Raw genomic sequence first — 27,259 nt, 5'->3', positions numbered from 1 at the left:
CTCTGAGGCATCCACCTCTACAATGAATGGTCTGGTTGGATGTAATATGGCTTCTGTAATAAATGCAGTCTTGAGCTTATTTTCAAGAGAAAAAGGCCACAGGATATAGTTTGAGCTTCTCACCAAAGCACTATGACAGGACGGCTCCCACCCCTGACTCTGAGGCATCCACCTCTACAATGAATGGTCTGGTTGGATGTAATATGGCTTCTGTAATAAATGCAGTCTTGAGCTTACTGAATGTGTCTTCTGGTGCCTGATTCCCTATGATTTTCTTAGGACCCTTTTGCAAGAGGGTTGTGGGTGGGGAGGTGAGTGAGCTAAATCCTTGTATGAATCTCCTGTAGAAATGTATTATAAGTTCTTTACTGAGTGGGGAACAGGCCCCTCCATCACTGCCCTCACCTTGGTGTCATCTATCTTTATGCCCTTTTGGCTAATCATGTACCCCAGGAAGGAAACTGTGAGAATGTGAAACAAACATTTCTCCCCTTTGATGCAGAGCTAGTTTACTAAGAGTCAGGACATTACGTTAACATGATTGACATGGCTTTCGAAGTAGGCACAGTATATTAAAATGTCACTGATATATACAAATCTCAAATCTACCCAACATATCTCTTAGCACATCATTGATAAAGCACCGAGTTATCAAGGGGGTGTAAGAGAGAGTCCATACAACATGACCATATATTCATAGTGGCCAGAGGTCGTACCGAAGGCCATTTGCTACTCGTCATATTCTCTGATGCACACCAGGTTGTATGCGTTGCACAGGTTCATTTTGGTAAGACAAACAAAAAAAGTGCGGCTGTTTTAATGCAGAAGGAACTAGTGGCAGGGGATATAAGATATTTCACAGTGATTGATTTGATTCCCAGTAATCGATACAATGGTCACAGCCCCCCAGCTTTTTTCTTTCCCTACAAAAAAATAAAATCAGACTGAGGCTGGTGATGTGGATGGATATAGCCTGGCTAGAGTGCTTCCTGAACATATTCGTCTATGGTTTTTGGCTCATCAAGGGACAGTGATGGATGCAATAATCTGACCATTTAATGATTTCTTTGTTTGGCCATGATATCTGTGGATTGTGAAGTTGCATCCAGGGGAGGCCTAGGATGAGAGGCTTCTTGGGAGTGACAGTGACGGAGAGAGTTGTGTTCTCTTGGTGCATGCTGCTGATGTGAAGGTTGATAGATTCGGTGCAGTGTAGGATTAATTCCTGTACCAATGGGGCCTCTGTAGATGGTACTGATTTTATGAGGAGATTGCAGGGGACATAGTGGCAGACTGAGCTGAAGTGCTGTGACTTGGTCAGAGAGGTCAGCCACAGCTCCACAGTCAGTCAGCACTGTAAGGATAGAGACATTTCCTGAGTGCACAATCTGAGCTTGTAGTGTGAAGGCTTGTAATGATAGACAGCTCTTCTCCATTTGTGGCAGTGGTAATTGGAGTGATTGAGCTCCCCACAGTAGAAGCAGAGTTGTACCCATCTCTCTCTCTCTCAGTGAGGCTCAGGAAGGTGTGGCCAATTTGCATGGGCTCAACATGGTTCAGATGTGGTGCCAGGAAAAGAGGGTAGTGACATACACTGGAGATCAAAATTAGAGAACAACTTATAAAAACTTGAATAATTTTGAAATAATACCATCTTCACTGCTCAACAGTTAAATGACATTTTATTGTGTCCATATCATGGTTCAACAACATTTTTTTCACAAAATGACTAAAGGCATTTCACAAAAAAAAATATTTTTCAGAAAATGCACTGATCAAAATTAGAGAACACACTGATCAAAATTAGAGAACACACTGATCAAAATTAGAGAACAACAATCTGGAACAAAAATCTGAAGGTTACAACAGTCAGCAATTAGTAAGAAGTGTACAGGCCTCTGCTGTGAATGACTTCAGCACATCTGCGGCCACAGGATAGCACTAGTCTCTCACACTGCTCTGGTGTGATTTTGGTCCATTCTTCTTCCAGCCTCCTCCACAGTTCGGTGATTGTAGAGGGTTTCTTGACCATAACTTTGTCACCAAGGATTTTCCAGAGGTTCTCTATTGGGTTGAGATCAGGACTCTGGGCAGGCCATGCCATTAATTCAATGTTTTCACCTTCAAGGAAATTCTTTACCCGTTTTGCTGTGTGACATGGAGCATTGTCCTGCATAAAGACTGCAGGCTGATTGGGTGATGAACGCAAGTAAGGAACCATGTGCTGTTGAAGAAGGTTCTGATACACATTTGCATTCACTCGGCCATGTAGCTGTACAAGAGGCCCAACTCCCGCAGCAGAAAACATGCCCCAAACCATGACACTTCCTCCTCCACCTTTCACTGACTTCTTTACACACTTTGGGTTTAGTCTTTCTCCAATGTGTCGCCGAACATAATGCTTCCCATCAGACCCAAATAAATTAAATTTGCTTTCATCACTGAAGTGAACCCTGGACCAGTTCTCCTCTGTCCACACAACATGCTCCTCAGCAAAGCTCAGTCTAGCTTTTTGATTTTTTTTGCTAATGAGAGGTTTGGTCACTGCAGTGTGGGCCTTCAGTCCAAATGCTCTTAAACGGCGAGCCACTGTATGGCGAGACAGATCCTTACCATGTTCAGCACTGAACTGGCGAGCAATTCCACCTGCAGTATGGAAACGATTACCCATTGACATCCTTCGCAGTGACCTGTCCTCTCTTGCATTTGTCTTCCGTGGATGACCAGCCTTCTTGGGCGACTTGAATGAGTTTGTAGTTTTGTAAAGATTCAATATTCTTGAAATCACAGATTTGGAACGATCAACTTGTCTTGCTATGGCTGATAGGGTCATCCCTTTGGTTTTCATCTGGACAACCTGCTGCCGGAGGCTTTCAGTCACTTTAGAACGACCCACCATCTTGCAAAGTCAATGAAACTGGCAGTTAGAATGCCACTTAAATAGGGGTTGACTGATAATCAAGGAAATTAGCACCATGTGCTAGATTAGCACCATTAAGTGGGAGGCACCTGAAAGTGTTCTCTAATTTTGATCAGTGCATTTTTTGCAAAATGCAGGTTTTTTGTTGAAATGCGTTATCCATTTTGTGAAAAAGTGTTGTTGTAGCATGGTATAGACACAACAAAATGTCCTTAAACTGTTGAGCAGTGAAGATGGTATTATTTCAAAATTATTCAAGTTTTTATAAGTTGTTCTCTAATTTTGATCTCCAGTGTATACTAGTTCTGGTTTCATAAGTTGTCTAGGTGGATTACCATGTCAATCAGGGAGTCGAGGGTGAACTCGTCATTCCGACAGACTAGCCCAGTCAGCGCCTCAATGTTGAGTCCCTGGTAGCAGGGCTTTCCACTAAGGCTCATACTAGTCAGCCATGACAAATAAGTAGCCAGCCGGGGGGTGGGGGGTGGGGGAATAAACACAAAATAAACTCCTGTGCATGCAGTTCCCAGGATTTTCCACAGACCATTTATTTATTCACTTTACTCAAATACAAAGTAAAATGGCAGTAAATCTTTTCTTTTCTTGCATATTGCATCATGAGGCGTTCCTGGCTTGTAAATCTCTTATTTTCGGTGCATGACACATTCACGCAGCTGAGCATGCTATGAATCAACAACGACAACGGTCTGCAGTGGTGGCTACACAATTAAACACTCGGCGAACATTTCTCCATTTGTGTATGAAAATACACTCCAACAACTCAGTTTGGTTTCATTTACAACCAACGGTGTCTTTTGATGCCAGCACGTAATTGAACGAGAGAAGACTGGTTTACCGGAGACAAAATAAGCATTATCTCTGCTTCTGTTCCCTCCAATGTCGCCTCCGACACACTACTGCCTCCGCTGAGTGCGCGCGTGCACACACCGCATGTCGGGGCCGTGGATGAGTTACTCTCCCTTGATCAACGAAGTCGGCGGGGAATTTGTGGTTATTATCAGTACAAACAGCGCGAATCACAACTTAAATGAGTGCGGTTCAGTTTGACATTATTGTCAGTCCGTTAGATAAACATTTAATTTTATTAAAATCGAAAATTAATATTTAGAGCCTGTGGGCTACAAAAATAAGTCATTAAAGTAGCCGGCTGGACTTAATTGTGTAGTCGGCTGTATGGCCGGCAGCCGGCGCTTGCGGAAAACCCTGCTGGTAGAAGGCAGGTTTTAGTGCTAATTCATTCCCTCCACTCTCTGCCCCTAATGTGCAGAATTCTAAGGCATATTCAAGCATATTCAGCCACTTGCTTCTTTCCCTGTTTGACCACCATTCACCAATCTCCTTGCCCTCTGGGACGTAGTCGAAAACATGGCAAAACGAGGCAATGAAATGGTCATAAGACGAGGGAAGCTCACTGCCCTGTTCCCATACAGCGGTAGACTACGTGTGCCTTGCTGGTGAGCAAGCAGATAAACTGCACAATCTTAGACTAACCTGAAACTCCCTCCTGCTCAATAAAGTATAAAGAACACTGAAGAAGAAACCCTCAACACTGGGTGGGATCTCCTACAGATTTGTCAGGTCATGAGTGCAGTGGGAGCAGGAGGTCTGGTTGAGGTAGTTTGCTGGGCCGTGAGCTGGGTGACGTCTGCTGTGAACTGCTGGATCTGTGTGCTCATTTTCTGGACAGACTGCTCATGCACTCCGAGGTGTCATCCCTGCACAGTGAATGCATTCAGGAGAATGCATTCAGTGAATGCATTCATTCTGAATCTGCTGCATCCATTTGTTAGGCAAAGCAATCTGTCACACGTAGCAATGACGGCCAGAAATTAATACAGTTGTGGTTCAGTTCTTTACTGATCATAAGCAGGCAAACAAATCCAAAGGGAAAATAAAGTTCAGAGTCAACAGTCACAAGGCTGAACTGTCAGCAGACAGAGTATTACAGGCAGGACAATAATCAGATAACCAGGATAACAGATTAGAATAAAAGGCTTGGCAATGTCAGATGAAAAGTACTAAGTGTATCGCTTCGCAACCTGTGTGTATGTGTGTGTGTGTGTGTGTGTGTGTGTGTGTGTGTATAGAGTCCTTATATGAGCATTTGGAGTTTGCAAAAAAAGTACACACACACACACACACACACACATGCAGAGTGTTGGACACTATTTTCGGTAGAAACCCCAACACTGCTTGTTACCCTGAGAAAACCATCCCCACAATGAAGCATGGTGGTGGTAGCATTAATTTTTTTTAATAATGGATTTTTTTTTACTATTAAAATTGTGCCATAACTATGTTACACACTAGAACAACGGAATTTATGCCATAATTACAGTATGTGCAACACCCAGAAATTGTGCAACAGTATAACTACAGTATGTGTGCTAAATAAATATTTGTGTATGAAACCAAGTATTACGTACAACCCCGATTCCAAGAAAGTTGGGACAAAGTACAAATTGTAAATGAGTGATTCCATGCTTATGGGTACTGAAATGGGGACATGAACTTATTCACCTAAAACCATTTCTTTTTTTACCATCAGGTCACAAAACATGTAATCTTTAATGAATGATATGTTAAAAGATAACTTTAATTTTCTGAGATGTAATAAAAACATTTATATGCCAAAGTCAAGCCTATGAGTTCCAAAATGATGTCTGTTACATTACTTCTGTTACGATTGTCCATCTCGCGTCTGTTACAAATTAATTACAATCTAGCTATATACCATGTTAATCTTATTGAAAGAATGTGTATTTTTATTCTACTACACATGTTTATTAATTATATTTGCTAAAACATCACCTTCCTATGTTTCAAAAAGTAATTCTACATTGTTAAAATTGAGAATATATATGTCCACAACACTTCTGTTACGTTCTGACTTTGGCATATAAATATGTTTTTATTACATCTCAGAAAATTAAAGTTATCTTTTAACATATCATTCATTAAAGATTACATGTTTTGTGAACTGATGGTAAAAAAAAGAAATGGTTTTAGGTGAATTTTTAAAAATAAGTTAATGTCCCCATTTCAGTACCCATAAGCGTGGAATCACTCAAAAACGGAATGCAATGATGTGGAAGTTTCAAAATTCCATATTTTATTCAAAATAGAACATAGATGACATATCAAATGTTTAAACTGAGAAAATGTATCATTTAAAGAGAAAAATTAGGTGATTTTAAATTTCATGACAACAACACATCTCAAAAAAGTTGGGACAAGGCCATGTTTACCACTGTGAGACATCCCCTTTTCTCTTTACAACAGTCTGTAAACGTCTGGGGACTGAGGAGACAAGTTGCTCAAGTTTAGGGATAGGAATGTTCACCCATTCTTGTCTAATGTAGGATTCTAGTTGCTCAACTGTCTTAGGTCTTTTTTGTCGTATCTTCCGTTTTATGATGTGCCAAATGTTTTCTATGGGTGAAAGATCTGGACTGCAGGCTGGCCAGTTCAGTACCCGGACCCTTCTTCTACGCAGCCATGATGCTGTAATTGATGCAGTATGTGGTTTGGTATTGTCATGTTGGAAAATGCAAGGTCTTCCCTGAAAGAGACGTCGTCTGGATGGGAGCATATGTTGCTCTAGAACCTGGATATACCTTTCAGCATTGATGGTGTCTTTCCAGATGTGTAAGCTGCCCATGCCACATGCACTAATGCAACCCCATGCCATCAGAGATGCAGGCTTCTGAACTGAGCGCTGATAACAACTCGGGTCATCCTTCTCCTCTTTAGTCCGAATGACACGGCGTCCCTGATTTCCATAAAGAACTTCAAATTTTGATTCGTCTGACCACAAAACAGTTTTCCACTTTGCCACAGTCCATTTTAAATGAGCCTTGGCCCAGAGAAGACGTCTGCGCTTCTGGATCATGTTTAGATACGGCTTCTTCTTTGAACTATAGAGTTTTAGCTGGCAACGGCGGATGGCACGGTGAATTGTGTTCACAAATAATATTCTCTGGAAATATTCCTGAGCCCATTTTGTGATTTCCAATACAGAAGCATGCCTGTATGTGATGCAGTGCCATCTAAGGGCCCGAAGATCACGGGCACCCAGTATGGTTTTCCGGCCTTGACCCTTACGCACAGAGATTCTTCCAGATTCTCTGAATCTTTTGATGATATTATGCACTGTAGATGATGATATGTTCAAACTCTTTGCAATTTTACACTGTCGAACTCCTTTCTGATATTGCTCCACTATTTGTCGGCGCAGAATTAGGGGGATTGGTGATCCTCTTCCCATCTTTACTTCTGAGAGCCGCTGCCACTCCAAGATGCTCTTTTTATACCCAGTCATGTTAATGACCTATTGCCAGTTGACCTAATGAGTTGCAATTTGGTCCTCCAGCTGTTCCTTTTTTGTACCTTTAATTTTTCCAGCCTCTTATTGCCTCTGTCCCAACTTTTTTGAGATGTGTTGCTGTCATGAAATTTCAAATGAGCCAATATTTGGCATGAAATTTCAAAATGTCTCACTTTTGACATTTGATATGTTGTCAATATCTATTGATATTGAATACAATATCAGTTTTTGAGATTTGTAAATTATTGCATTCCGTTTTTATTTACAATTTGTACTTTGTCCCAACTTTTTTGGAATCGGGGTTGTAAAATAACTAACATATGGGCAATATGTGTAAATGGTAATATAGAAGCACTTATTGTTTCTGTCACATATCTTTTGTGTCACTGTGTGGGTGGATGGGATAGTATATGAGAAAGGTCAGGATCTGAATATCTATCTTTTTGCTTGTGTACACAATACGCCTTTGAAATACAATTGCTATTTAATTGTCTTGAAACTTTACCACCCTTTTCTGCCAGTGAAAACAGCCTGAAATGAGCTCCTGTTCAGTAAGACTCAAGACTCAAGTCTTACTCCTATTCAATCCACCACCACATCTATTCACTGGTAAACAGTGTACCATTAGGGATGACTCAGTACAGCACTGACAAGTTTTCTCTACAAAGAACAAATCTGCTGTATTTAAGCATGGCTCACTTGATTTTCTCCATGGCTGACTCTGTGTCGATGAGGCCCAGGGTGCAGACAGTGACAGTTACGTTGCTGCGCTTCATACCCAGCTCATGCTGAAGACTCCCGAAGAAGCCATTCAGGGCAAATTTGGTTGCAATGTATGGCAATGCAAATGGTGAACACATTTTACCTGCAAAGATCAACAACATTCATATGACTACTTTATCAGAACAGACTTCTGAGTAGGATTAAAATGTTCTTTACTCACCAAGTAAGGAAGAGACAACCATTATTGATCCATTAGTCTTCTCCAGGACTGGTAAAGCTTTCACAGCCATTTTCACATAACTGTGGAAATTCACCTTTATATAGTACAAGTAAAGGAGAAATGCAATAAAACTTAAGACAGTACAAAGCACTGGTTACATATGATGGTGCATTATCATTTTAGCCCCCCCACACACATCTATCACAATAATAAGTTAATGCGTAATTTAATTTAAAAGCCAGAAAAGAACTTGTTGCAGCCACTTTATCTGTTTTAGATTAGTGACATTCTCTATATGCATGCTGCAAAGACTGTGTTGCGCTCACTGGGCTCTGTTTATCATTCCACGCTACGCTTTATAACTAATGCTGGGTATTCCACTCACCACTGCAATTTATATAGTTTATCTGGTTGGCCTCCACTGTCAACACGTAGACAGCTTCATTGCCTCATTTTTATTTATAAAGTAGTTATTGGTTTGTTACCATCTTATTTTTTCACAGAAAATGAGCAATAGATATAACCTCAGGTCTAACAATATCATCCTTTTCAGTATACCAACTGTGAAATCTGAATTTGGTAAAATAGCTTTTCGGTACAATGCCCCTTCATCACGGAATGCACTTCAGAAACAGTTAAAGCATGACATACTCATTCCACTTTCTAATTTTAAACTTTGTGTTGCAAACACTCTAAATTATCACTGTGAATGCTTTTAGACTGCCGTTGTGATATTTTCCCTATTCTGTTTACTTCCTTATATCCTTTGTACATTGTATTATGTTTGTATGTTTTATATTCTAGCTAGGTGCTGCCCTTTCTTTGCCAGAGCTCACATGGAAAAGGAACTTCCGTCTCAATGTGATTTACCATGATTAAATAAAGGATAAATAAAATTAAATAATTGATGTTCTGACTAAGATGTATTAGAGCAAGAAGTTTTAGTTAATGTGATTATTTTAAAATAACTGCATGTCAAAGTGTTTTACTCATCTTGTACCATATCAATCTGTCAATGATTATGATTTTTAAGATTTATTAAAGCCTGATGTTTCACTTTTAATTGTTTAGTTATATTTAATGTTTTTAGGCATAGTCCCAGGTGAAAGACCTATCTGTGAGTGACCGTGTAATGTCCACACCCCTATGTCCACCAAACAGCACAAATGATTCAAGTCATGTAGTGTGAAACGGTCAGGGAGTCTGAGAGTCGTGGAATGTGCACTTGGCCTTTTTGTGTTGCAGCTCCACTATGTCACCTCACCTGCATGAGCCATCGAATGTGATCCACATCGCCATCCCACATCCCATATGGACTTGGCCCAATGTGGTTAAGCACCATGTAGTCCAGCCCATTAAGCTGCTCTTCAGCAAATTCCACCACCTTGTCTGCATGATCTATTTCGGCCATGTCCGCGACAATATACAGGGCTTTCTGAGCTCCCAGTTCCAGACACTTCTTTACAACCTGCAATAAGATCAGCAACATGCATATACTGTGCCTTCCAGAATTACTGGTAGCATTTAAAAAATGAGTACATATAAATATGGTTGATTTCCAATGGTTGCAACTGACATGTGACACATTTCTGTGGTCCTAATTGTGCTTAATTTCCTCGCCCAGGATAGAGTCCACCTAGGGGTGAAGTATTGTTTTCGGTGGGGTTTCTTTGTTTTTTTTATTGCTAGCAACATTACGGGAAAACGGCTGGACCAATCTTCATGAAACTTTCAAGATAGATGGGCATTGGTCTCAAATAGAACCTCCAACATTTTGAGGGTTATCCAGTCAAGGTCATCAAAAAGATCAAAATTGATTTTTTTTGCAATACCTTCCTTCATATTCATCATATTTAATTCAAACCAATTCCAAAATGGGCGGCACGGTGGTGTAGTGGTTAGCGCTGTCGCCTCACAGCAAGAAGGTCCTGGGTTCAAGCCCCGGGGCCGGCGAGGGCCTTTCTGTGTGGAGTTTGCATGTTCTCCCCGTGTCCGCGTGGGTTTCCTCCGGGTGCTCCGGTTTCCCCCACAGTCCAAAGACATGCAGGTTAGGTTAACTGGTGACTCTAAATTGACCGTAGGTGTGAATGTGAGTGTGAATGGTTGTCTGTGTCTATGTGTCAGCCCTGTGATGACCTGGCGACTTGTCCAGGGTGTACCCTGCCTTTCGCCCGTAGTCAGCTGGGATAGGCTCCAGCTTGCCTGCGACCCTGTAGAAGGATAAAGCGGCTAGAGATAATGAGATGAGATGAATTCCAAAATGTTGTTCTTTCAATTCTGCTTCCATTGATATGCTACATGGTGTGTGTGTGTGTGTGTGTTAACAATCTAGCATCTAGACAGTTGTACCGATTGACTTCAAATTTTCAGGGTAGCTGAGCAATGGTCCGTAGATTACCTGATTAAATTTTGGGGGTAATAGGGTCAAGGTGAAGGTCACCGGAAAGGTCAACCTTTTGGTCAAAATAACATTTTCCATTATAACTCGAAAACAGTTTCTGATAGACAAATGTTTACTATTATGAGCATACGGTATAGGAACTCCCATTAAGTGGTGCTTGAAAGTTTGTGAACCCTTTAGAATTTTCTATATTTCTGCATAAATATGACCTAAAACATCATCAGATTTTCACACAAGTCCTAAAAGTAGATAAAGAGAACCCAGTTAAACAAATGAGACAAAAATATTATACTTGGTAATTTATTTATTGAGGAAAATGATCCAATATTACATATCTGTGAGTGGCAAAAGTATGTGAACCTCTTGGAATAGCATTTAATTTGAAGGTGAAATTAGAGTCAGGTGTTTGTCATCCCACTGATTGAAATCAGGTGCGAGTAGGCACCCTGTTTTATTTAAAGAACAGGGATCTATCAAAGTCTGATCTTCACACGTTTGTGGAAGTGTATCATGGCACGAACAAGGGAGATTTCTGAGGACCTCAGAAAAAGCGTTGTTGATGCTCATCAGGCTGGAAAAGGTTACAAAACCATCTCTAAAGAGTTTGGACTCCACCAATCCACAGTCAGACAGATTGTGTACAAATGGAGGAAATTCAAGACCACTGTTACCCTCCCCAGGAGTGGTCGACCAACAAAGATCACTCCAAGAGCAAGGCATGCAATAATTGGCAAGGTCACAAAGGACCCCAGGGTAACTTCTAAGCAACTGAAGGCCTCTCTCACATTAACATTAGCCAATGTTCATGAGTCCACCATCAGGAGAACACTGAACAATAATGGTGTGCATGGCAGGGTTGCAAGGAGAAAGCCACTGCTTTCCAAAAAGAACATTGCTGCTTGTCTGCAGTTTGCTAAAGATCATGTGGACAAGACAGAAGGCTATTGGAAAAATATTTTGTGGATGGATGAGACGAAAGTAGAACTTTTTGGTTTAAATGAGAAGCGTTATGTTTGGAGAAAGGAAAACACTGCATTCCAGCATAAGAACCTTATCCCATCTGTGAAACATGTGGTGGTAGTATCATGGTTTGGGCCTGTTTTGCTGCATCTGGGCCAGGACGGCTTGCCATCATTGATGGAACAATGAATGAATTATACCAGCAAATTCTAAAGGAAAATGTCAGGACATCTGTCCATGAACTGAATCTCAAGAGAAGGTGGGTCATTCAGCAAAACAACAACCCTAAACACACAAGTCGTTCTACCAAAGAATGGTTAAAGAAGAATAATGTTAGTGTTTTGGAATGGCCAAGTCAAATTCCTGACCTTAATCCAAATGAAATGTTGTGGAAGCAATCCTCTCAATAACTGCCGGCAACCAGCAATTTTGCCGCCTACAAACGCTCCATTGCCGGCTACTCACAGTGGTTTTTCAAAAAAATTGAAATTCATAAGTTTTTACTTCATAATTTATACTTCATAAAAATAAAATTTTGCATTCAGGATCACTCAGAATTCACCATTTAACATCTACATTTTCAAAATTTTCCGCGGGAGGACCCCTGGACCCCCCTCTTTTTTATACATTGCAGCGGCGGCTAACGCAGCCTCCGCTCAGCTTACACTTAACATGGATCCCAGACGTACACTATTTAGCGGAATTCCGCTATTTTTCTAGCCAAAGTGTTGTTTTTTTTTTAAATCTCTTGTATATCCGTTAAAAATATGTTTAAGTAAAATGACCAGCAGAATACGTTCTGATTTGGTTTGCTTGTTTAGCGATGTTTTCGTCGGCTTCGTTTGTTCTCGTTGACATTCGGGAACACTCGGAAGTTAAATTGATGCAAATAGCGCGAGACTGTACGTGACAGAACGAGAACACAATATGGCTGCGCCCATTTGCTAGAAAACGTGTTTTAACTCCGTTCGTGCTTTTGCTTCTAATGCGTTGAACTTAATTCAATATGTCGTGGAAAGCGTAGTTGCGCTTAGCCAGAGAGGAAGTTGAATCCAAGAAGAGATTAATGAATGTGGTGAATACAGAACTTGAAACAAAAGCTCAAGCGAACAGAGTAGCCAAGAAACTATCCAAAAGAGCACTGCAGGAACATCAGAAAAAGCAGAAGGAAAGATCAGAGAAACAACAGCAGAGAAAACTGGAGGAAAGATCACAGAATGCACCCCAGAAAAGAGCAATAAATTCCTCTGCAGTGAAACCTTTCAAAAAGAGAAAGGTTTAAATCAAATATCTCCAATATCTGCTGTACATATATCTAATATTACTGAATCATTGATTTCTGCTCATATTCATGATTTTTGAAAAATGAATGTGGCTTATATTAGACTAGTATTGACATTAACTCAAAACAAAAAAAAAAAATAAACAAATGGAGATGAACTATGGATACTATTGTTATATTATAACAAAATCAGTGGAATATTTAGGCAAGTATATTCTTCAAAGCTACATTTTCATCTAATTTTTATAAATAATTTTTTTTTGCCACTTATGTCATAGATTACAAAATATGGCATCAAATAGATACACGTTATTGTTAAATTCTGTTGCTTTTCTATGTTAAATCTATGTAAAAAATGTGTTCTATAGCATCTTTAAATGTTAAAATCTCAACAGCTTCAGGGGGCTTTGCCCCCGTACCCCCAGCAGGGGCATTGCCCCTGCACCCTGCAAAGGGCTTGCAGCCCCCTTGACCCATGCTGATAGTTTCTTACATTCCTCTATTTTTTTCAATTACTGCTGGGATCCCTGGCTTAACCTCTGCCTACTACTCTCTTATTTGCCCCTTTCTCAGAAATATATTGAGAGGGCTGTGGAAGGACCTGAAGCGAGCAGTTCATGTGAGGAAACCCACCAACATCCCAGAGCTGAAGCTGTTCTGTACGGAGGAATGGGCTAAAATTCCTCCAAGCCGGTGTGCAGGACTGATCAACAGTTACTGGAAACGTTTAGTTGCAGTTATTGCTGCACAAGGGGGTCACACCACATACTGAAAGCAAAGGTTCACATACTTTTGCCACTCACAGATATGTAATATTGGATCATTTTCCTCAATAAATAAATAACCAATATAATATTTTGTCTCATTTGTTTAACTGGGTTCTCTTTATCTACTTTTAGGACTTGTGTGAAAATCTGATGTTTTAGGCCATATGTATGCAGAAATATAGAAAATTCTAAAGCATTCACAAACTTTCAAGCACCACTGTATGACCTTTCATTTGGTACCATGATCTTTGATCTTGAATGACTTTGAAATGTCAAACTCAAGGTCATGGATTTTCATAAGACTAACCTGACAGCTGATGATTGAGAAATATTACCATTATCACCAAATATGTATAAAATAAGTGCTGCCAGGCGAGGTTTGTTTTGATACAATTTTTTTTACAATTATTTTAAAACACTTCTTAGAACTGCCAATAATTTTGGCACAGACATTTCGGAGAGAACATATGTTCAAAATTTCTAGTGAGACAAAAATTTGTGTTTCAAAAGAGAAAATTAAGAGTTTGGTTCCAAAACACAATAAACCCACTGTGATAAACTTAAGCAAAAATTTATTTTCTTTACCAAAAATATGGTAGCAGGAAAACCACTATTTTCTGTTTGAAGCTTTAATATAATGTGATGAGGTTGTAATAACATTAGAAATGCAAATCTAGATTTTTTTTTTTTTAATTTTATTTTTTTTTAAACTGATTCCCCCCCCCCAAAAAAAATGCGATATATCCATGACACCCCCCTCCAAAAAAATGCTGTGAATACATCAATAAAAACAATGGTTTTTTTGTGTGAAATATAACTAGACACAAGAAGTAAAGTTGATCTGCACATATGACAGCCTCTGAACTTGGACCATCTCTTATTTGGGAAAATCTCATTCTCATTATCTCTAGCCGCTTTATCCTTCTACAGGGTTGCAGGCAAGCTGGAGCCTATCCCAGCTGACTACGGGCGAAAGGCGGGGTACACCCTGGACAAGTCGCCAGGTCATCACAGGGCTGACACATAGACACAGACAACCATTCACACTCACATTCACACCTACGGTCAATTTAGAGTCACCAGTTAACCTAACCTGCATATCTTTGGACTGTGGGGGAAACCGGAGCACCCGGAGGAAACCCACGCGGACACGGGGAGAACATGCAAACTCCGCACAGAAAGGCCCTCGCCGGCCACGGGCTCGAACCCGGACCTTCTTGCTGTGAGGCAACAGCGCTAACCACTACACCACCGTGCCGCCCCTTTGGGAAAATCGGTGATCCAGTATTACATTCATCTTGTTGTCTACACACCCCAATCTATTTTACACACAAAGCTCTGAAAAATGTTAATAGACCCAGTCAGATGTTTACAAAGAAACTTTTTTTTAAAGGACAAACTTTTTATTCCGAACAATAAATGTCAAAGTTTGGACATCTTGTACAGCATGGACAGTTAAAATCATAGCTGAGCTCCCTGGGCATGGAGCACAGCTCCATACTTAAGCAACTACAGTAATGAATCAGCCTGATTTTTGATGGCTTTTGCAACCACAGGAAAACTGACTGTAAATGCAAGGCAACGGTTCTCAAACACTTGACCACCAGACAATGAAACTTGTATCTTTATTTACGTAAGATAGATGAGGATTTATCCAGTGCATATTTTAAAATTGCTTTTTAAAAACTAGTGTGATATTATTTGCAAACACATTTGACACTCATTGGGAGCTCCGCTTTTAGGCCATACCTAAAGTGGATATTGAGATCCCAGGAGGAATCAGGTGCGCTCAATGTGGAAAATAACATTGGACAACATTCTTGACTGGAATAATAATATAAAACAGGCCAAAGAGGAGATACGTGGATGTGGTGAGAGAGGACATGAAAGTGGGAGAGAAGGATGCGGAAGACAGGGAGCGATGGAGACGAGAGCTCCGCTGTGGTGACCCCTAATCAGGAGCAGCCAAAAGAAGAGGAAGATGATTAACATAAGAAATGTTTGATTCCAATAAAGTTATTTTGTTCAAAATCTCACTAAAAGACGGGGATTCTCCATGATGTTAACAGTCAGTGGAAGCTGTGATTGCTGTTTCTGTATGTGAACGGTGCGCTGTGATTGATCAAGTGGAGATAATGTGTTCTGTGGAAAATCAGTAGTGGTGTTTGTTGCGTTTTGGAAAGAAAGGGGATATACAATGTAGAGAAATGTGACAGATATAGCATTGTACATATGGTAAAACTAATTTTGGAACCTTAAATAGTGATCAAATACCAAACTTCTTTTAGTGAAAACCTAATTTTTTTTTTAATGGCGCTTATTGTGTTTTGGAACCAAAGTCTTCAAATTGGTTTCCCCCTGTTTTTTAAATGAAAATAATTTCAATTATTGTGTAGGGGAGAGCAGGGAGGCTTGGGACAAGTTTTCAGCTTTTGTAGATTATGTGAAATTCTTTGCAGGTAGCGTCACATTCATATTGCATTACAGAGTATTTACTATAATCCTCTTACCACAACATTAGCTTCTCAGCTTGTCATATATACTGGCCTTCAGGCTTCACTTTTTCTGTCATTATTTTTTGCAGGGAGACAAAGACACTGAGGGGAGACATGGGACATTATGTTGGGAGGCTTGGGACATAGTGGGGAGACATGGAACAAAAATAAAATACCAAGGCCTACATGTTACATTTGAATTTATTATCAAAACTTGTAACATATGAGGGCGGCACGGTGGTGTAGTGGTTAGCGCTGTCGCCTCACAGCAAGAAGGTCCTGGGTTCGAGCCCCGGGGCCGGCGAGGGCCTTTCTGCGTGGAGTTTGCATGTTCTCCCCGTGTCCGTGTGGGTTTCCTCCGGGTGCTCCGGTTTCCCCCACAGTCCAAAGACATGCAGGTTAGGTTAACTGGTGACTCTAAATTGACCGTAGGTGTGAATGTGAATGGTTGTCTGTGTCTATGTGTCGGCCCTGTGATGACCTGGCGACTTGTCCAGGGTGTACCCCGTCTTTCGCCCATAGTCAGCTGGGATAGGCTCCAGCTTGCCTGCGACCCTGTAGAAGGATAAAGTGGCTAGAGATAATGAGATGAGATGTAACATATGAACTGTATGAACACACAGTGCTGGTACAGCGAGAGATAAATGTTAGTTTACCCAAAACCTGACTCGACAAAAGGAATGAAATAAGCTTAATCCTCATGCAGAGACACTCCACATTTTTAACTAACTAACTAACTAACTAACTAACTAACTAACTAACTAACAGTTTATATATGGAGCAAAAATAAAATTCTTATACTTAAAGTATAAGAATTTTATTTTTGTTCCAAATGTGTGTGTGTGTGTGTGTGTGTGTGTGTGTGTTTGTGTAAAGTATAAGAAGAAACCTGTAACATGAAGTGTCCCAACTCTCCCCATCTGGACATTTTGAAAAAAAAAATCCTTTATTGTTTTTTTTCACATAATTTAAGTTTAATAAATAATACTACATATGGTAATTCTAGGCTACAGACTTTAATTCCTAACAAATCCAGAATTCACCAACATACATTACAATATGGAATGGAGGTGGACTCGAAGTAGAAAAATATTTCACTGCACCAACCTTAATGCAGTCTTCAGATTTGTGGCTCCAAAGGAAGTTGGTTACTCAAATGGGCAACATCTAACTTCTGATGTAATCTAAAACCTGATTGGCTGAAATTAATTTCTGGGAATACAAACTGTCCCAAGTCTCCCCTATTCCAAGCCTCCCTGCTCTCCCCTACTTTATACTAGTGTTTTGCTGATTTTTATGAAGGGTGCCAATAATTTGTAATCCATATGTTCTTAAGTGACCACAAAGCAGACCCTGGTTACACTTGTTTTTTCTTTCTTCTCCCCCCCATGTGCCTTCTAGCTGGATTTTACTCTGGAAGATCTTAACCACATTCAAATGGAAGATGTTTTAATATTTTACTAACATCTCACCCACTGACCTCTTTTAATACATGTTCTCTTCTTGCTGTGATGACAATCTGAGCACCCATGCGGGCGTAGTGGTACGCCACTTGTTCTCCAATGCCAGTGCTCGCACCAGTCACCAGCACCCTCACGCCTTTCAAAGACTCTGGGGGGGGGGGGGGGGGGGGAGTAGACATTCAGGTTTCCAAATTCAAATGCAAAAGTGACTTTCATTCTATGGACCTGTGTCATGTCTGGCATCAAGAAAAATACCACAAACTCTTCTGCATATTGCCATAGGACTGATCCTATTGATCTGGATTTTTTTTTTTTTACCATTTAAAGAAAATATATTAAAATAATATACAACATATCTTTTTTTCCATGAGAATGTGGTCAGTTGTATTTTTATTTATTTATTTTTTTAATGTGAGTAAAATATTCTAAATAATGTGTGCAGGTTAACTGGGACTGAATACTGTCACCATATTCTAGCAAATTATCAGTCCTAGTGTAACTCCTTGCATCATTTATTCTTCTCTCAGCTGCACTTATTATTCAGTAAATGTTATAAACTTGTACCTGTATTACCTTTGTCAGTTTGTAATCACTGCTCCGTGGAACAACCAAGAAACTTGTGAGACTTGTTTTACAGGAAATACAGTGGTGCTTGAAAGTTTGTGAACCCTTTAGAATTTTCTATATTTCTGCATAAATATGACCTAAAACAATCAGATTTTCCACACAAGTCCTAAAAGTAGATAAAGAGAACCCAGTTAAACAAATGAGACAAAAATATTATACTTGGTCATTTATTTATTGAGGAAAATGATCCAATATTACACACCTGTGAGTGGCAAAAGTATGTGAACCTCTAGGATTAGCAGTTAATTTGAAGGTGAAATTGAAGTCAGGTGTTTTCAATCAATGGGATGACAATCAGGTGTGAGTAGGCACCCTGTTTTATTTAAAGAACAGGGATCTATCAAAGTCTGATCTTCACAACATACGTTTGTGGAAGTGTATCATGGCGCGAACAAAGGAGATTTCTGAGGACCTCAAAAAAAGTGTTGCTGATACTCATCAGGCTGGAAAAGGTTACAAAACCATCTCTCAAGAGTTTGGACTCCACCAATCCACAGTCAGACAGATTATGTACAAAAAGAGGAAATTCAAGACCATTGTTACCCTCCCCAGGAATGGTCAACCAACAAAGATCACGTCAAGAGCAAGGCATGTAATAGTCAGTGAGGTCACAAAGGACCCCAGGGTAACTTCTAAGCAACTGAAGGCCTCTCTCACATTGGCTAATGTTCATGAGTCCACCATCAATAGAACACTGAACAACAATGGTGTACATGGCAGGGTTGCAAGGAGAAAGCCACTGCTCTCCAAAAAGAACATTGCTGCTCATCTGCAGTTTGCTAAAGATTATGTGGACAAGACAGAAGGCTATTGGAAAAATGTTTTGTGGATGGATGAGACCAAACTAGAACTTTTTGGTTTAAATGAGAAGCGTTATGTTTGGAGAAAGGAAAACACTGCATTCCAGCATAAGAACCTTATCCCATCTGTGAAACATGGTGGTGGTAGTATCATGGTTTGGGCCTGTTTTGCTGCATCTGGGCCAGGACGGCTTGCCATCATTGATGGAACAATGAATTCTGAATTATACCAGCGACTTCTAAAGGAAAATGTCAGGACATCTGTCCATGAACAGAATCTCAAGAGAAGGTGGGTCATGCAGCAAGACAACGACCCTAAGCACACAAGTTGTTCTACCAAAGAATGGTTAAAGAAGAATAAAGTTAATGTTTTGGAATGGCCAAGTCAAAGTCCTGACCTTAATCCAATCGAAATGTCGTGGAAGGACCTGAAGCGAGCAGTTCATGTGAGGAAACCCACCAACATCCCAGAGTTGAAGCTGTTCTGTATGGAGGAATGGGCTAAAATTCCTCCAAGCCGGTGTGCAGGACTGGTCAACAGTTACCGGAAACGTTTAGTTGCAGTTATTGCTGCACAAGGGGGTCACACCAGATACTGAAAGCAAAGGTTCACATACTTTTGCCACTCACAGATATGTAACATTGGATCATTTTCCTCAATAAACAAATGACCAAGTATAATATTTTGTCTCATTTGTTTAACTGGATTCTCTTTATCTACTTTTAGGACTTGTATGAAAATCTGATGATGTTTTAGGTCATATTTATGCAGAAATATAGAACATTCTAAAGGGTTCACAAACTTTCAAGCACCACAGTAAAACACAAGGGGGAAAAAAGTTGAAAACAAAATCAACCTCAAACTCACCTTCACTAAAAGTGGGGCCACGCCATTGGAGCGCGATTAAAGCTGCCCCCAGACTCCCGAATACAAAGATTTTAATGGGAAGCTTCATTGCGAATCCTGTAGTGGAGGTTCGGGTTTCCTTTCCGGATTGTCCCTTCTGGTGATGAGTCGGTCGCGAACGAGTCGGCTCAATGAACCGGCTCTTTTAGGTGAACGATGAAGAGCCGACTCCCGTCCGAGAAATTAACTAACTAACTATTGATTCGTGAAGTAATCAAGCATTCAATTCCCTTTCTGTACTTTATTAACTAACCGGGAAAAGTAGCATAACATATATGAACAATGCGCATTCGCTTCCAAGCGCTCATAACCTCTTTTTCTATCGCTAGGCGTACTTCCTATTCCAATGTATGCACCTCCACCTAGTGGCAAGGATGAATATAGCAGATCCCACACTAACTTCTTTTTCTTTCTTTTAATTAATATTAATTTATAATTAATCTTAATTTCCAATCTGCCCTGAAGACATTACAGTGTTTCATGATTTGATGCTGCTGTTTTTCTTCTTCTTCTTTTTCTTCTTCTTCTTCTTCTTCTTATTATTATTATTGGCCCATGGCACCGTTCTGAATGTGATTTGTTTTAAATTGTTTGTGTTTTGGATATTCATTCATCCATCCATCCATTATACGGACATCACAGTAGCATTAGAATTGAAACATACATTTATGCATGAGGACCAGATACACTGTGTTTGTGGAAATTCAATACATGTAGAATAGTGTTTGCTGTTTTTACATGACTGTGTTTATACCAAACAATATAAATAATCATCTCATCTCATCATCTCTAGCCGCTTTATCCTTCTACAGGGTCGCAGGCAAGCTGGAGCCTATCCTAGCTGACTACGGGCGAAAGGCGGGGTACACCCTGGACAAGTCGCCAGGTCATCACAGGGCTGACACATAGACACAGACAACCATTCACACCTACGGTCAATTTAGAGTCACCAGTTAACCTAACCTGCATGTCTTTGGACTGTGGGGGAAACCGGAGCACCCGGAGGAAACCCACGCGGACACGGGGAGAACATGCAAACTCCGCACAGAAAGGCCCTCGCCAGCCCCGGGGCTCGAACCCAGGACCTTCTTGCTGTGAGGCGACAGCGCTAACCACTACACCACCGTGCCGCCCATAAAATAATCATCTCATCTCATCTCATTATCTCTAGCCGCTTTATCCTTCTACAGGGTCGCAGGCAAGCTGGAGCCTATCCCAGCTGACTACGGGCGAAAGGCGGGGTACACCCTGGACAAGTCGCCAGGTCATCACAGGGCTGACACATAGACACAGACAACCATTCACACTCACATTCACACCTACGGTCAATTTAGAGTCACCAGTTAACCTAACCTGCATGTCTTTGGACTGTGGGGGAAACCGGAGCACCCGGAGGAAACCCACGCGGACACGGGGAGAACATGCAAACTCCACACAGAAAGGCCCTCGCCGGCCCCAGGGCTCGAACCCAGGACCTTCTTGCTGTGAGGCGACAGCGCTAACCACTACACCACCGTGCCGCCTAAAATAATCATATTCTGGAAATTATTAAGTTTAGTATAAATACATTGAATAATTTTAGTGATACATCAAAACATTACTAAATTTGGCTGAATGATAAAAGCCAGAAGTGGTTCTCAATGAAGAACTCTTTCTGCTGAACTGAGCCAAATGATTTGGATCACTAAAAAAAAAACCTTAATTCCCATCACTAGCCCGTTCCAGGTCTTACGATCTCACGCCTGTAGACGGCGCCATAAAACACACATCAGATAGAAGGCTACTGTACAATTTCCTACGCCATTATCTCCTCATTACCGAAACGCCTCAAAACCCTGACAATTTCTTATGAAAATAAGTGTAGGGTGTATTGTAGAAATACTCAGTATGAAGAAATTTAACTGCCATTATTTTACAGTTCACAGTAAATTTCTTCATACTGAGTATTTTGAAAGTATATTATATTTAGGATCATGCAGAATTGTCAGATTTATAAACATTTTCATCATGCTGAGATAATGGAACCAGGTAGGCTCGAAAGTGGAAGCAAAAAAAAAAAAAATCAGAAGAAGAAGCCAGCTTCAACCTTGTCACCCATCCATCCATTATCCGTAACCACTTATCCTGTACAGGGTCGCAGGCAAGCTGGAGCCTATCCCAGCTGACTATGGGTGAGAGGCAGGGTACACCCTGGACAAGTTGCCAGGTCATCACAGGGCTGACACAAACAATCAATCATTCACACCTACGGTCAACTTAAAGCCACCAATTAACCTAACCTGCATGTCGTTGGACTGTGGGGGAAACCGGAGCACCTGGAGGAAACCCACACAGACACAGGAAGGACATGCAAACTCCACATAGAAAGTGCTCTATCCAGGTATCTGTTCATAGCACATACCTCCACAGAGCTACAGTATTATCCATCCATCCATTATCTGTAGCCACTTATCCTGTCCCACAGGGTCACAGGCAAGCTGGAGCCTATCCAAGCTGACTATGGGTGAGAGGTGGGGTACACCCTGGACAAGTCGCCAGGTCATTGCAGGGCTGACACAGAGACAAACCACCATTCACACTCACATTCACACCTACGGTCAATTTAGAGCCACCAATTAGCCTAACCTGCATGTCTTTGGACTGTGGGGGAAACCGAAGCACCCAGACGAAACCCACGCACACACGGGGAGAACATGCAAACTCCGCACAGAAAGGCCCTTGTCAGCCACTGGGCTTGAACCCAGAACCTTCTTGCTGTGAGGCAACAGTGCAAACCACTACACCACTGTACTGCCCTCCTTGTCACCTAGTTATCTTTTTAAACTGCTGCTTAAAGGTGCTGACTGCAAAGTTGAATTCTGAGCAAAGTGTTCTATTTTATTGTTGTTGGAGTTTTGAGATGTTGCGATGCTGCACACACTGTGTGTCCTATATGTAAATGTTTTGCAGAGATAAAATGCGTCCTGCATTTTACAATTCTGGAGATTGCAGAAGCAAGTAAGTAAGCAACAATATCATGTGACCACCATGGGGCGTCTTTGACCTATTGTTAACCAAAACAATTCAGCAAACATGGCAGACTCTGCTCTCCCGCCAGCTAAAAGCCAGACGAAAAGAAAAGGAAAGCCTGCCTAGTGAGTGCAACTGCAAGATAGAGCAAGGTTAGATGACGTCATTTTTCGGGACAGATAACTAAATCATTCTAGCTAGCGCTTAGCTATCTTAGCCTTAGAATGCATGAGCTCAACTCCACGGTAGTGAGTATGGAGTTATACACCTAATATTTTGATCTTACAGAGAAAGAAATATTAACACAAAAGCAGTAACAGAAAATATACTGTATATATTTGTCTTTTGTTCCATGGATCTATTCGTGAACGTCAATCACAAATTACCCGTACATACTTGCGATTCAAAACTCTCCAAAGTTGATGCAGAGTCATGATGTTTTCTGCACATCAATATCTTGGTGTGTCACAGTTCCATAGTTATGCTAATTAGTTAAAGCTCGTTGCGTTCAGCTGCTATCGTGGGGCCATACTGTTTGGATCCAAGAGCTCCACCTTTAATAAGGTGACTAACTTTCAGAGCACACACACACACTTCAAATTCAGTTGAGCAATAGAGATTTAACATGAGCACCTTATTGTAAGACACCTCACCTCCCCCAAACCCCTGGAAAAATGTGCCAAGTGTCACAAGCAAAAGATTGTAGAAGGATAGTAATTCCAGAACGGGGAAAAAAGAAAAACCTGCATCAGACAAAATGCACAAATAGAAAAAAAATATCATTTCGAAAATATATATTTTGCTTGTGGATTTTATTATTTTGACACTTTTGGCACAAAATTAACTCACTGCATACACTGTTAATACTAATTTGAGCAAGAAGTTTAAACAAGAAAATCCAGTTCGTAATAACAACTGGGCAAATTATTGCAATTCAGTCTGTTTTACAATCCTCCATAAGGATACAATTTCTTTAAATGATTAATGAGTACCCTCTATAGGTAAAATATAATATCTTCAACATAGTTTTAAGAGAAATAATTCCAATATTAAGCTGAGAATAAGAAAACATCACCCTCATTAACAGTAAACCTGGGTGAAAAACCCTAAACAATAACACAATGTAAAACACTATTAAAATTAGTTCTAATAAATGTAAACTGATTTATGCCACAAATTCTGCTCTAGTTCTCTTCTCGGCGTAAGGTTTTGGATGTCCATGTAATGCAGGCTTGTAGTACTCGAGTTCAACTCGTGCCCTAATATTAAGGACTCATGACTTGACTTGGACTCGTGCATTAACTGCATTTGGACTCGTAAATTGGAGATGAGGACTTGGATTTTTTCTTTTTTTTTTTGTAATATGCCATGATAATTTGGCACAAGATATTTATATCTACATTAATTTTTATACTAATTTCGTGCAAGAGAATACACATTCATCTGTTCATGTGTCATTTCAAGAACAAACTAATGTTAATGGCGCTAAAATGCCTTGAGAGAATACCCCTAGGATTGTCTGCTTTGCTTATACAGACTTCTCGTGTAGTGGGAAAAAAATGCACTGCTATGTGTTCCATATGTAGAAGAACTATCGAGGAGACGACGGGGACAACCTCCAACTTCAGTCGTCATTTGGCAAGGCTCCACCCAGAGAAGGAAGTGACATGCTGTGTTCATTGCCCTGTTGATAGTGGGGCTTGCTGAGTGATGAACAAGCTTTTTTATCTGTAGCCTATTAACTAAAATGGGGCAGTTAAGCAGTAACGTTAGTCCAACACAGTAGCAGAGACGGTTTCACATAAAGGCAGCAGCAGCCACCGTCAAACGGTGCAGTTGGAGCCTTGTTCTCAGGCCCTGTCTACACGTTAACGGATTCAGGTGAATCTGATAAAATTGTTTATCGTTTCGGCCTGGCGTCCACACGGCACCGGCGTTTTGGGTGCCCCAAAACGAAATCTTTTGAGAACGGGTTCCAGAGTGGAAAGATCTGGCAACGGCGCCATTGCGAAGTCGTCTGGATGAGTAGAACGGCAGGGTTCTCACCAGGATTTTTTTTTAGCGTAATGGGTTATGGCGAGGGAGCGTAGCGACCGAGCGGGGGGATGGTGCGGAGATTTTGAAAAATCATGCCCAAAATTGGCCATATTTGACGTTCCTGGAGGGGATAAATTGCATTTTTTATGTTGTATATAAAATTCTTGTATTTAAATTCATATTTAAATTCTTGTTTCCACAACGGGTCGATGCCCGATTTTCTCCTGTTTTGGTTCGCCGTCTTCTGTTAACACCACGGGAGTAACTTTGATTGTAACCACTGTTAATTCTCTGATTTAAAGCCACAAGGGCGATCACGTTTGGCACATTGGAGCTGAATCCCATGACTAAAATCATATCATTAACCTCATTCTCACCTGTGAATTTCCAGCCTCTGCTCGTCTTCCTCCATCTCCTCCTCTATCTCCAACAGCGGGCTCTCCCCCACTAGGCCTACCTCCATCCTCTGCCCGTTTATCTGCTACCTCCTTTCCTCTGCCTCCTATGTCCTTTCCTTCATCTCCTCCAACCTCTCTTGTGCCTGTCTCCTTATAGAAATATAACGATGGATGGCATGCAGGCAGATTACCAGTGTGTTAATGTTAGCCACAGTGGGATCCAGTAAATTAGCGCTAATCATCCGATACGTGCGCCCTGTCATATTGCTAAACCTGCTTACAAAGTAGACGTTTTCATTCATCAAAGGGCTTTGGGTTAAGTTTTCAAGCGTGATGGAAAACCTGTAGAAGTGGTGCACTTACATTTCTAACTGTGAAGAAAGAGCGAATGTCTCTTTTTTTGCGAGGGGGTCCGTCATCCATTGTCATTCACCGAAGTCCAGCTCAAGAGAAAGTTATCGCCAGGATCTCTCTCTCTCTCTCTCTCTCTCTCTCGGAACTGATTTCCAGGCATGGGTTTCCTAACAAACGTAGGCTGATTTTGACACCTTGAAAACTGCTCAAGTGCGCAGGAAAAAAAAAACTTTTGGCGATGGTGATGAACAACTGAAAACAACCGTTACGCTATATTAAAAATTTAGCGTAGCGGGGGGAAATTACCGTTGCGGTCTGAAATTTTAGCGTAGCGGGCCGCAACCATATAAAGCGCTGGCGAGAACCCTGAACGGATTTGTTTATGATGACGTCACAACCACATGACTGTGAGTGCTTAACGCCGGGTAGAAGTGTAACGAACTCGATGCGAGTTGTCAATAAATCAAACAATCCCGCCAGCAAAAATAGGGAAAAAAAAGGAGTGATCTCACCTCTTCAGATGTTGGTTTAAGTCCGACAATACATTCCTCAAAAGGGGCGTAGAAGAACAAAGTAATCCATCAACGTGTAGCATTCAATTTATTCCGGACCATTAAAGAATTCTGGAGGATATCAGAATGTTGCCGTACCGGCTTCCATCTACCCCCATTCATTCCTCTTTCCGCGTCTCCATTCAAAAACGAGCACGTGATTTAAAGGGATAGGATAGGGAGTGAGGTGTGTGCGTGTGACAGTGACAGGGAAGAACCTTCCGTGCATGCGTCATACTTCTTCTATTGTTCTGGTGTCTCCGATGGGACCGTCTTACAGCGCACGTAGCGGTGTGGCATGTGTATTGCATCGTTTTCAGCAAGCGTTGCGTTGCCATATGTACCTGATATTTTACTAATCCGTTGCCCATGTGGACGCGATATTTAAAAAAATAAAAATCTCATTGCCGTTGTCGTGTGGATGTAGCCTCAGACTCAACTCAGATCACTAGTGGACTCGACTTGAAATTTTCTTTAATAACTTGGACTTGACTCAGATTTGAACACTGAGGACTTGAGACTGGACTCAGACTTAAGGTTAAGTGACTCGACTACAACACTGATGTAATGTCCAGTAAAATACATATTCTGTATTTTAAAGAGCTGCTGCTCTGCTCTTTATTTAATCTTTAGCACTTGTCCAGCATAACAAGCCCTGTTCTGTCATTTTAGAGGGGAGCTCCTGTGCAAAGGCCTGCATGAGCGGAGCCCAATAGGCATAGGCAGGGGCGTCAAAAGCATTTTTAGTGTGGGGGGGACACACTGGTGGGGGGTCTGGGGGTCCTCCCCCAGAAAATTTTTAATTAATTAGATGCCATTTCCTGCATTCTGGTGTATTTTTAACAGGTTAAACACCTAAATTTTACCTACAAAAGTCACTTAATTCAATGACTATTTTAGAGACTCAATAATAAGTCCTCATTCAACTAGTCCATATATTCATCAGCCTGTTTTTAAACCCACTGCTCTGTCTAAGATAATGAGATGAATGTGACAC

At 40.9% G+C, this 27,259-nt stretch overlaps 1 protein-coding gene across 2 annotated transcripts in view; it reads right to left on the bottom strand.

The window, feature by feature from the left end:
* hsd11b1la (hydroxysteroid (11-beta) dehydrogenase 1-like a) overlaps nucleotides 1–20,235 on the bottom strand; it is a 34,641-nt gene extending 14,406 nt beyond the window's left edge. Inside the window, exons 1-5 of one of the 2 annotated variants that reach the window (XM_060941407.1) lie at nucleotides 19,875–20,235; nucleotides 17,597–17,727; nucleotides 9,476–9,679; nucleotides 8,212–8,305; nucleotides 7,968–8,133 (exon numbers count right to left, since the gene is read on the bottom strand). In XM_060941407.1, coding sequence (XP_060797390.1) covers nucleotides 7,968–8,133; nucleotides 8,212–8,305; nucleotides 9,476–9,679; nucleotides 17,597–17,727; nucleotides 19,875–19,962 — 683 coding nt within the window. In that variant the 5' untranslated portion in view covers nucleotides 19,963–20,235. The remainder of the gene's footprint in view (nucleotides 1–7,967; nucleotides 8,134–8,211; nucleotides 8,306–9,475; nucleotides 9,680–17,596; nucleotides 17,728–19,874) is intronic. The other variant, XM_060941408.1, reaches the window with a different exon arrangement.
* Between the last annotated feature and the right edge of the window lie 7,024 nt (nucleotides 20,236–27,259).

The sequence above is a fragment of the Neoarius graeffei genome, chromosome 15, assembly GCF_027579695.1.
Source record: "Neoarius graeffei isolate fNeoGra1 chromosome 15, fNeoGra1.pri, whole genome shotgun sequence".
Lineage (NCBI taxonomy): Eukaryota > Metazoa > Chordata > Actinopteri > Siluriformes > Ariidae > Neoarius > Neoarius graeffei.
This window is presented reverse-complemented; position numbering and strand designations above follow the sequence as displayed.